General features: G+C 45.2%; 1 protein-coding gene across 2 annotated transcripts in view; it reads left to right on the top strand.

Annotated features, from left to right (window-relative positions):
* RAP1GAP2 (RAP1 GTPase activating protein 2) overlaps positions 1–12,063 on the top strand; it is a 293,482-nt gene that overhangs the window by 202,861 nt on the left and 78,558 nt on the right. For both annotated transcript variants that reach the window (XM_029613184.1, XM_029613185.1), the window contains 4 exons: positions 350–394; positions 3,639–3,671; positions 4,594–4,803; positions 10,873–10,976. In XM_029613184.1, coding sequence (XP_029469044.1) covers positions 350–394; positions 3,639–3,671; positions 4,594–4,803; positions 10,873–10,976 — 392 coding nt within the window. The remainder of the gene's footprint in view (positions 1–349; positions 395–3,638; positions 3,672–4,593; positions 4,804–10,872; positions 10,977–12,063) is intronic.

Below are 12,063 nucleotides of genomic sequence, written 5' to 3'. Positions count from 1 at the left end.
ATGAGACTCTCACCATGTGATCCCACGCCACCCCCCCACCTCCCTTGACCCCCAAACCACCCGAGGATACGTGCAGTAGGGACAGGAGCCCACATTGTCATGGGCAAACCAGGATCTGTCCCAGCCTGCCTGGGGGAATAGATGTGCCTGCACATGTGTAAATTAAGTTAACTAGTTCTGAGTTGGCCAGGCCCAGAATCAGTTTTCTATATGCCTATGTACATTCTATGTGTGTGTGTGTGTGGCTCTGAGTTCATCAGTAGTCAATACTAATCCCATAACAGTCAATAAGGAATGTTGAATGGGAAATGTTTTCATTCAATGACCGGTTTTGTATTTGACTAAACAGGGACCCAAACTTGAAGAACAGAAAACAGGAAGCCAGAAGAATAAGGTTGGTACTGAGCTTCATGCAGCAAGAATACATTGTCTGAACAAATGTGTGTGTCTCACCCAGACGTATTTTATTCCTAATGCAACATAGGCAGATTTTATAACTGTTGGTTTATATGAGAAATAAATAAATAAATACAGGGGAAAGAAACAGTAAAAGTCCAAATAAGCAAAGCCAAACAAAAGGCCCAAATTCTGGACGCTGAAACTCGGAAGTCCAGTAAAGCTACTTCCCGGGCTGTGCACTTGCAAATTGTAGCTGATGAACAACAACCATCCAAAATATCTGCTTCAAAGGAAAATCAGCATTGATTGTACCAGCCACAGAAAATGAATACTGTGAGACTTTTTTTTTTTTAATATTTAAAGGCACAAAAGTAGTATTAATGGACATTAGAATTATGATCACTACATGTCTGTCTTCTATTTTTTGACACCTTCTTTTGACTGAAGCATGCATTTAAATAATTAGTGTCATTTTTATTTACTTACATTTATAATATCCTGCTTATCCAACCCTGCGTTTTCGGCAGGGTTCAAGATCACAAAACAATACCAGCCACCTCCTTTTGACTTGAGATGAGGGAAGGGGAAGAGGCCACAGGGAGCCTAGACGTTGGGAAACTTGATCCCTGGAAAAGAGCCTAACATGGAAAATTTCCTGAGGCTACTGAAAAAATAAATATATGAGTTCTATACTCCTAGTCGCCTGCTTTGAAAAGGTGTACTACATTCTTGAGTGTGGATGATCTGTTTTCTGCAAAAGGAAACAATGATTTATTTCAGAGTCCTGGTAAGCTCTGAGATCATTTTACTGCTTAGTGTAAAAGGACCAAGACAACAGGGCAACTACCTATTCCAGCAGAATTGCCAGCGGGCGCGGCTTTAGTGAACCTGAAATTTTGCATCTTTAAAATATTTGTTAAGCCTACAACCTTTTGGTTGGTTATCGTATAACATCAGGCAAATGAGGTTTAACATGGGAATCACCATGAAAGCAGCCACTGAGCTCAAGTTGAAACACACACATCTCCCTTCTCTGTTTCTACTAAAAGCACAAGGATTTGTAGACATTACCACATGTTTTCAGTGGAGGAAACGTTGTGCGAGTAATTGCAAGCTCCTATGGAAAAAAAACAGGCGGTGGGCTTTCATTTGAAAATGACACTGAAATGACGATATTTGATCAGCCTGGCGGCTCGCTTGGAAAGTGCCGAAGGTCCCCGATTCCATCCCCCGAGTTTGGCCTTCTGCTTCCTGGATTGGTTTGGGCTCGAGATGGCGCAGAGGCGGCGTTCCCAGGCCCCCCCAGGGGAGGGAGTCCTGATCATTTCCTAAGATTCAGGGCCCATGATAAAACAGGTTTCAGGTAGGAACCTTGGTGCAGGTGGACCTCGGCTCAGGGCCAGCATTATAACGACCAGACTGACCCCGATATTTAGAGCAGAATGATGTGTCGGCAAAGAAAAAAGGGTGGGGGAGAGAGAGTGCGCAGCTGGCCGCATCGCGACGGTGCAGCCGCACCACACACTTATCGTTTCCATAGCGCCACGGGAAAAGGTGTAGTTATTCCCCGCGGTGCTGCCAGCAATAATGTGAAAAACATTATCGCCCGCGGCGCTGCCGGGAGATAAATCCTCCCAAACCCCGCCCACACTCCTTTCCCTAATTTAAATAATACCGCCGCGATACTGGCACATCACATAATAAAGAATGACCCTAACTTTGTTGGGGGGGGGGGGGGTGTGCGAAATAAAACGGGGAGGGGGGAATCCAGGGGAAGCTGAAGAATTTTGGTGCCACATCCCAGGCCTAGTTCCAGTTTTGCTGGAGACTCAAAGGAGCAGGAGGGAACTGCCAGATCATAAAAAAAATGGATCATCATATATATATATTTTGTTTTCTGTCGGTTTTTCGTTTTAGTGTGCAATGAATGGTTTTAACATGCACAAAACCATATTTAGTGCACGCTAAAAGCATTTAACATATACTAAAACAAAAAAATGAAATGAAACACACACACAAAAGAAGCAAAGCAAATAAACCCACCAATGAAACAAAAAAACAAACAAAAGGCACACCTCTGTTGAAAAGTAATAACTAGGGAAGTGCTGACGGGGGTTGTAGCTTTCAAGTTCCAGCACTTCCACCGTCCTCTTTGTCACTAATGTACCTGGAGCAGTGTTTTCCCAACTCTTTCCTGGGGGCAAACCCAGCCAGTTCGATGTTTGGGATTACCACAATAACAGCCTGATTTTAAAAGGGCCACGAGTGTAAAAACCGGGGGTTACATGCGTGGCCGGGTCTTGTGCGTGCCGTGCGCATTTTACAACAGGCCCGCAGAAATGCCGGCCCTGCAAAAGGGGTGGGCAAGGGGGGGGGGCGTGGTTTGGGCAGGGAGGGGCGGGACAGAGCCATTAGCTGCTGCCCTGCCGGGGCACGGAGCTCTCTACCTCTCAAAGGAGCAGGTAAGTTAAAAAAAAAAAAAATTAGGTTAGTTAGGGTAGGTTTAGGGGTCAGGGAGGAGAGGGGGAGAGGTAGGAAGGGATAGAGTTAGGGATAGGAAAGTTCTCTCCCAGTCCACTCCTTAATTGGAGCAGACTGGGAGGGAACTGGGGGAGGCCTGACTGCGTCGCTGCACATACTTTTCTAAAATCTCCCCCCTCCCGCATGTAGAGCAGGCACCCGCCCGCACATGCATGGGTGGACATGAAAATCCAGCACGCTTGTGCGCGCGGGACTGGTATTTTATAACATGCACGCGCCGACGCACACATGTTATAAAATAACTGCGTCCATATCTTTTTAAATCTACCTTTAAATATGCATGACAGAGATTTTCAAACACTGGATCTCCAATGTATACAAATCTATCTCATGCATATTCATTATGGATATCCTGAAAACCAGACCCATTAGCTGTACCTCCAGGAGAGGGTTGGCAAAACACGGCCCTAGAGTTTCACAGTTCTTTAATCATTTTCTAACGAGCAGTCTATGGGATTCGTTCTCTCAATGCCAGCATGTGCTGCATCTCCCACCAAGCAAGAATATATGTGCCAGAAGAAGCCAAATCAGAGACCTTTTGTACCTGGCATCCATGTGCTTTGTGCAGGAGGTGCGTGGCTGCTACAGCGGTTTGAGTTGGGTCCTGATATTCTAGTTCTTACTGTGCAGCATCGGCAATGAAGAGTTTTGCCCATTGATGGATGAAAAGTAATTTTTATGGTTCTTTGTATTTTCAGGATGACTATATCCCGTACCCCAGCATTGACGAGGTAGAGTGAAACTTCCTTTCCATCTGTTGACTGAAGTCTTTCTGGGTGACACACGCGGTTAGTCCTGATTTGGACAAGGGTGGGAGAGGAGTTGAATCTTCTCAAACAGGAACCAAACCCAAAAGCACAGCGCTGCAAAGTCCACGGGCCCGTTTAACGTGCATGCTTTATGCTAATTTTCAGAGAGAAGCTGCTTGGTTAATAATAAGCCTAGAAGGGGAAAAAAGAAAAGTGAGAGCCTTAATCACGACAGTCACGTACAAAGTACACCCAGACTTTAATCCCAGTATTCAAAGCGGACTTGCATGGATAAATCTGCTTTGAATATTAGCCGGTAAGCGTGAAACCCAGCGCTGCACGCTTGTGCACGTTTACGCCCGTTTAGTAGAAGGCGCAGATGTGTGCAAGTAGATTTCCGCATGCACTTCCAAAAATTGTATCCCCCAACTCTGCCCCCCCCCTCCGAACGTCCCTTTCTAGCACACGTAAAGGTACATACAGAATCGCTTCTTTTGCATACTTATAAGTGTAGAAACGTTTGATGATGTCAGCAGATAAGGACCACTTGGTCTGCCGCCTCCTTCTCAAGTGAAAAAACTTTTTCTCACGTTCCTTTTGCTCTTCCCTCCCTTCTGCTTCACATGAGCTTTTCATTCTATGGAAAATGTTTTCTTCTGGTACCTTTAGTCTGGTAGATATTTGAATGTTTGTATCCTATTTGTAGCTGTGAAGATGCCAGCTTTTAATATCCAGATGAACAGAGGGTGGGATAATCATTCACAATGATAAAAAGCTTTCTTGAAAATTTTAAAGAAAATCTTAAAGAAAAAAGTGTGTGTGTGTGATGAGCATGCACTGTAATGCAGTGCAATTTGAAAGCGTGGCGGCAGTGACGTCTGATCATGCTTTTCATATCCTTCAGATCCTGGAGAAAGAAAGCCCTTATCCGCTGATAATTCTACCCCAGTTTGGAGGTTATTGGATCGAAGACCCAGAAAATATCAGCACGCCAACATCGTCTGAGAGCAGCATCTGTGAGGAAGAGGAGGAGACCCTCAGCCCCAGCACCTACGGCTATAAGCTGGAATGTAAAGGCACTGCCAGAGCCTACAGAAAGCATTTTCTGGGGAAGGTCTGTGGAACAGAATTTACTACCGCATTATTGTGCTGTGCACTTTGCTATGCAGGGCAAGCATGTTTTTTTTTTTTTACGCAGCGCCCCCAGTGTACACATGAGGTACTGCATCACTTTGCTTGTCTATAGTTTAGGTGCAATTTGGCATATTAGAGATTTATGCGCCAGAGGCATTTTGCATTGGTGGCTCTCACGCTCATTCTCAAAAATATCAGCCTAAAGGGAAAATTACTTAATTACCTTCTGCCCTGTTGAGATTTATGCCTGCTGGCAAGATGTGGGAGTAGAGCAGAGCCTTGAGCCAGTCAGCCAAGGCACCTTCATTTTCTTTATTTGGGACTGAAGAAGCTGTAACCCTGACTTGTCTGTTAGTATTTAAGCTTCAGCGAAAGACCTGCAGGAGCGTTAGGAAAGAAACTGGCGTTTCTTAAAATCCAAGGCAGCTTCTGCTCCAGCTCAAGCAGTTTACAAGACGTTGAGGCTTAGACTGAGGATTTGTATTTCAGTTCTTGGGAGCTCTCCAAACAGGTTAATACATGCAAATATCTTATGCATATCCATTGTGGATAGCTTTAAAATCAGCCTGGCTGTGATGCTCCCGGGAACTGGATGGAGAACCACCGACTTACTGTAGACTCAGATAGGACTGTGAGCTGTGCAGAGAAGAAAGTCTGCAGCTGCTTCTGTGAGTATCCATTTTGCACTGCAGCAATTGTAGGGGTGAGACCTGCAAGGCCACTGTTTCCCCATAGTGGAAAGTAGTATGGGCTTGCTCTCTTATGTTCCCCAACATTAGCAAACTCTCAGCCTCCCTGACTGTAAAATAGTACTTTCACCTAGATGGTGAGCAATGCTTGAATTTAGATGTTTACCTTTTGAGAAGTTCCACCTGAAAGATACATACTTTCTCTGCCCTCGCCTCAGCTGACCTTTAGAGAGCCCTACTCAGGTCAAGACCCATCCTGCATAATTAAAGAAGCCGGTGGAAACATTTCTCCTGCTGGCTGGAAAGCTCTGTTTAAACCTCAGAATCCTAAATTGGACTGATTGGTAGAAAAGCAACAAAAGTTACCCTATTATGTAGGTCCTGGAAATACTGAGAGAAGTGTTACATGCATTACTGTGATCCCTCTTCAAAGCAAACCACAGCAAACGAAACCCTGCTTCTAGCAAACTGTGGTGCTTGGCACACCGTAATTCTTGTGAAGTGATGGCTATCACCATCCTATACTGTCAGAACAAACGTGCTTTATAACCAACCAGTTTCCAAACTCCCAGTTAGAGAAGCTGAAGATTTGATTTCCCTAAGAAAATGCAGGACCTGTATCTCCTTGCATGCAACGGGGCAAAACCAGGACTGCATCAGCCTCTTTGGCTTGGCCTGGTTAAGGAGCAAACACTGCCTCCAGTCCATTTGCTGACAAGAAGGACTCCTTCCCGACCATTGGCATGAATTTCAGTGGGCAATCCATGGGCAAGCTACTGGCACTACTGGGCCATCTGCATTTTTGATGTAGGGCCACCTGCTGCATGCCCGTAGATGTTGCCCCTGGATCTGCCTGTAGATTTTCACAAAAGCTTTGGCACCCTTAGTGGCCCGCGCTGTACTTGGCACAGAGCTTTTTAAAATATCCTTCTGCTGCTCGGTCTTCCTGTTCCTTTTAGCTACACAGAACACTCTGAGGTCCCAGAGCTTGGAACGTAAGCCACCTCTCCAGGGGTTGAGCCCTTGGGAGCAGCTCATCGGACCGCGGTGTTCAGGAAACCGTGCACTTTTTCCCCCAATCCTTGTCTGGGGATGGCAGGGGGGGGGGAGGAGAGGGAGCCCTCCCCCCCCCAACACACGTGCTTCTGATGCACTGGCTCCACCTGCCTCGCTGTGCCTGCGACATGAATGGGGTGCAGCGCCCTCGCCAGGCTGTAGAGCAGGAATGTGGCCAGCAAGTCCGAGGCCGCCCTCAGTAACAATGCCTTATCCCACTGACGCGCTCTTATTTTACGCAGGAGCACCACAACGGAAAACAACTCCAGTGCTCCCTTCCAAACTATGCTTATTTAATTCCACTGGATAGCAGGGCTTTGTCCCTCAGAACATTTTGGCATTTTATCTTCATGATGGGACTCGTTCATTTGAAGTGCTGCTGTGGAGCACAGTGCCATTTAAATAATTAGGCATGGTTTTCGAGGGAGGAGTGCTACAGCCTTCAGTGGTTTAAAGAGTACAGCAAATAACTGCTGAGCTTTTACATTTCCTCCTTGTATTTTGCTTTCTGGTACGTTTTGGCTTTTTGAAAAATGAAATCAAGTGCGTACTGTATCTACGTGGTCCCTGATATTTGCATGGCCCTTTTCTCTCATTCATTATACTTCCTTTTTCTAGCCCTGTAATATTGTTCCTCTCTCTCTGTCTCATATATTTTAAAACCCTGCGGGCAGTTTGCAGCTTTGCAGGTAGTTTCCACCTGCGAACCTTCAAGGTAATTTCCAAAAGGAAACTGCCTGGGGAAAGGCAGTTATCAAATGTATCTTGAAAGAAACCAGGCTCCGATCCAGAAATAATTGATCGCTATCATCCACTTTCCAGCCCTCTCTTTTTATCCAAATTGGTGGGAAAAGTCGTTTACTTCCAGCTCCTTGACTTGCTTGAAGAGGGTAACATCTCGCGCCCTTACCAGTCCAGCTTCAGGAAATGCCAGGGCACAGAATCCGCCCTGTTGACCATTACCAAGAGTATTCACCTGAATGCAGATCTCCTAGTCCTGCGAGATCTTCTGCCGCCTTCGACACTCTCGATCACCAGTGCCTGATTCAGTGCTTGGGAGACTTTGGCATTGAAGACGCTGCTCTTAAATGGGTTGAATCTTTTCTATTTAAAAGAACGGTTTGTGTCATGGGGCCAGCAAACCATCCACTCCGAGGGATCTCACCTCTGGAGTACCAAAAGGCTCAGTCTTTTTCCTGACTCTGTACAACATTTACATTCGTCCAATCTGCGACCTTATTCAGTCCTTCAACATTGAATGCCACCTATTTGTGGATGATATCCAACTCTGTATCAAAATAGGATCCGACCAAACCTCTTCCATTACTAATCTCAATGATTGTCTTAACAGCAAGAGTGCAATGACTCAGTAACCACAAACTCAAATGAAATCCCTCAAAATCAGAACTCCTGTGGCTAAGCTGCCAGGGTCATCCTGCTAGGATTCCTTCCCTTCCTTTGGGAGCCCCTCTTCATCGTAAGAAATCAGTATGAAGCCTCAGGGTTCAGCTTATTCAAAACCTAACATGGGAATTCCACTTCTCAAAAGTAGTAAGAACCTCTTTTATGCTATCTTGATAAACATAACTTAACGACTGTAATTCATGCATTAATTACCAAACTAAATTGACGATTGCAGCTCTCTATTCAATGGCACCAGTCAATCCATTCTGTAACTCCTCCAACTCTTGCAGAATATCACTGCCAGAATTTTTGTAGGGGGCCAAAGCAATGACCACCACATAAGGCCTATCTTACATCAGTTACACTGGTTCCCAGTCGAAAACAGGATACATAAGAACATAAGAAAATGCCATACTGGGTCAGACCAAGGGTCCATCAAGCCCAGCATCCTGTTTCCAACAGTGGCCAATCCAGGCCATAAGAACCTGGCAAGTACCCAAAAACTAAGTCTATTCCATGTAACCATTGCTAATGGCAGTGGCTATTCTCTAAGTGAACTTAATAGCAGGTAATGGACTTCTCCTCCAAGAACTTATCCAATCCTTTTTTAAACACAGCTATACTAACTGCACGAACCACATTCTCTGGCAACAAATTCCAGAGTTTAATTGTGCGTTGAGTAAAAAAGAACTTTCTCCGATTAGTTTTAAATGTGCCCCATGCTAACTTCATGGAGTGTCCCCTAGTCCTTCTACTATCCGAAAGAGTAAATAACCGATTCACATCTACCCGTTCTAGACCTCTCATGATTTTAAACACCTCTATCATATCCCCCCTCAGTCGTCTCTTCTCCAAGCTGAAAAGTCCTAACCTCTTTAGTCTTTCCTCATAGGGGAGTTGTTCCATTCCCCTTATCATTTGGTAGCCCTTCTCTGTACCTTCTCCATCGCAATTATATCTTTTTTGAGATGCGGCGACCAGAATTGTACACAGTATTCAAGGTGCGGTCTCACCATGGAGCGATACAGAGGCATTATGACATTTTCCGTTTTATTCATCATTCCTTTTCTAATAATTCCCAACATTCTGTTTGCTTTTTTGACTGCCGCAGCACACTGAACCGACGATTTCAATGTGTTATCCACTATGACACCTAGATCTCTTTCTTGGGTTGTAGCACCTAATATGGAACCCAACATCGTGTAATTATAGCATGGGTTATTTTTCCCTATATGCATCACCTTGCACTTATCCACATTAAATTTCATCTGCCATTTGGATGCCCAATTTTCCAGTCTCACAAGGTCTTCCTGCAATAAAAAGGCTCCTGAGTATCTCTCTTAATCTCTTTCATTCTACACTTCCACTAGAGAACGCCAACCCTCCTAAATGGCTCTTCTTTCCTTTCCTCCTATGTCTTCTGCCAGATTGACTTGCACAAGACTTCCTGCTTTCAGCTATTATGCACCAAAAAATGCAGATCAAGGAGCCACCACCCCTTCACCTCAAACTGTGTAACTTCACTTTCCAGAAAAAAACAAAAAAGTAAGGCTTGGCTGTTCAACCAGGCCTTTCCATAGATTGCTTGGTAGAGAAGAAGAAACTTATAATGCTAATATGACTGTACACGTCATTCAATTATGATCGCAAATGACCCTGCAATTATTACTATTGTTATTGTACCTGTAAGTTTAATTTAAAATTGATTGTAATTCACCTTGAGGCCACAGTTGGGGCAAAAAGTGGAATATCAAATGTTTATAAATAAAAAATTTTCTCTTTGAAAATTTGAGGCCGGTGGAGACTGGGGATAACTTTGTACCTGCGTGCTTTGCTTTATAGCAGATGCAAAATATGCGCAGTAAAGTACTTGTAGAGATTTCATACTACCCTCCGCCATCCCCTTCACTCTCCACCATGAGCAAAAGTACGCATGTTATAAAACAGGGTGCATAACTTTTTGCCCGTGGAGAAAAGGGCGATTTTTTTCAGCCTGGAGAATTTACCCAGGTAACTGCTTAGTTACCCCGTCAGATCCCTTTGATCATTGTTCTCCTAATTCACCGTGCTTACCTGTAGGGCAGTTTTCTACTCAGACCTGATGATCTTCCCTCTCCAAGTAGCATCAAAGGCCCAAGGTGCAGCCATGGGTTAATGTGACCACAAAGATCAAGAGGCTGGAAGTAGCTTGCTTCCAAATTTCTGTTTTTCTTTACAAATTGGGTCTGGTTTGACCTGACAGGCCCGAGCCAGTGCCTTGTGCTCGGGATGCAGCAGAAGGGGTGTCCATAGGCCTTGGGAGAGAATCACGGCCATCGCACAGCAGCAGTGCCCACCGGCTCACCGTTTCCTCACGAGCACTTGTGCTGGGCTCCGGAGGGGGTCTGTGGGCCATGTGCTTTCAGCTGGAGAATTGTCGCCACATCCTGCAGCGTCTGGGCTGAGGGAAAGGGATAAAAAAAAAAAATGAAGGACAAACCTCAAGAATTGCACCTAAGGGCGTCCGAGAGGAGTCAGTTCTGATTGAGCAGGAAGCCCGAAGCAGCAGGAGGAAGCTGCCAGGCACCTACTGCTCCCAAAATCTTAAGGTCTTGCTGTGTTATTTTGATTGCCAAAGACACGAGGTTGCTTCCACGTAGGGCGTTATGGCATTAGCCCAATCACTGCCAACAGGTGATTTAATAGCAAGCCAAAGCATCCCAGAAGTCAGTTACTCATGGAAGCAGAAAATTAAGCAAATGTGTGAAAGCAAAATAATTACATCCTGCCACCCGTGCATATCCATCTGGGCTGAGCTTCTATAGCCCATCCCCAGCAGCCTTCTTTCCTTTGGGGTTCAACTCTGAGGAGGCTGTAGAGAATCTGTGTTAATCCTTTCTATCTGTGTTTTTTTTTTGTAGGATCATTTAAATTTTTATTGTACTGCCAGCAGTCTTGGAAATTTGGTCCTTTCTGTTAAGTGTGAAGAGGCAGAGGGCCTTGAATATTTAAGGATTATGCTCAGGTACAGAAAGCTTTTGTTTGTCAATGTCATTCATTGCCAGAAATGTATTGCTTGCTTGCACCCACAGGCACAGACCTGCAGGAGTTGCAGTTAACCCGAGGCCACTTAAAAGACGTGGCGTGGGTGTTGTAGGTCTGCAGATCCCTTTTTCCGGATCCTCAAGTTGTGCCGTAATGGGAGGGAAGGATGGGAGCGAGGCAGGGGCCGGGGAGAAATGAAAACCCCTCACTGCGCTGAAAATGCAGGAGCCAGGCAGGTGAAGTCCCCTTGAAAGCTTTGGCGTCGGGAGCGAGAGGGGACAGCTCCCTCCAAAGAGGTGCCAGCTCCTCCCTCCTCCTCCTCTTCCTTCCTCTGGGGACCCGCCCTCTCACCTCAGATCCACCCCCTTAAAGGCACACTGCTCCCTCCAAACCCAAGGCTTCCCCAGGCTGCTGCTGCTGCCCATTCTGTCTCGTGCATTTATTGTTTGAAAAGCATGGGAGTTATATTTTATTGATCCTTTCAGAATGTTAGCCGCTTTTGATTACTTACTTGAAAGGGGGGGTTGAGTAAAACAATTAAACTAAAGTAATGGGAAAGCCGGCTCTGGCTTGGCATCCTTGAGGATTCACACATGGACACTCGGTTGTAATTTGGTCACGTGCTGGTTATGCGTCACTGTTCACAAAAGATCCTTACCCAGTCTCACAGCGTCATCCCGCCCGTCTGCACGCTTCAGAGCCAGCTCTGTTCAGGAAGAAGGAGCTCGGAATGGGTTGGGTTTTCTAGTGGAAGATGTAGTATAGGGATGGTCCAAACCGAGATTAAAGGATTTCTAGTTGATGTTGTATGTTTTTTTAATTGTGCGTTTTTTTTTTTTTTATTATTGTGGAACAGTGATGCAAATGCCGATTATATGGTCTTGATGTGTTATGTTGCATAAATTGTCTATGTTTCAGGTTTGAAATCGTTTTGAACTGGCTTTGAGTAAAAAAGTAAAAGAAATCTAAATAAATAAATATCAAACCACCCAGGTGACTTGCTTAATGGCATCCTTGTTAATTCCAGCTCGATGACAGATTGTTCAGTGTTTCTGTATGGACCTGCC

This window comes from Rhinatrema bivittatum, chromosome 8, assembly GCF_901001135.1.
Source record: "Rhinatrema bivittatum chromosome 8, aRhiBiv1.1, whole genome shotgun sequence".
Lineage (NCBI taxonomy): Eukaryota > Metazoa > Chordata > Amphibia > Gymnophiona > Rhinatrematidae > Rhinatrema > Rhinatrema bivittatum.
This window is presented reverse-complemented; position numbering and strand designations above follow the sequence as displayed.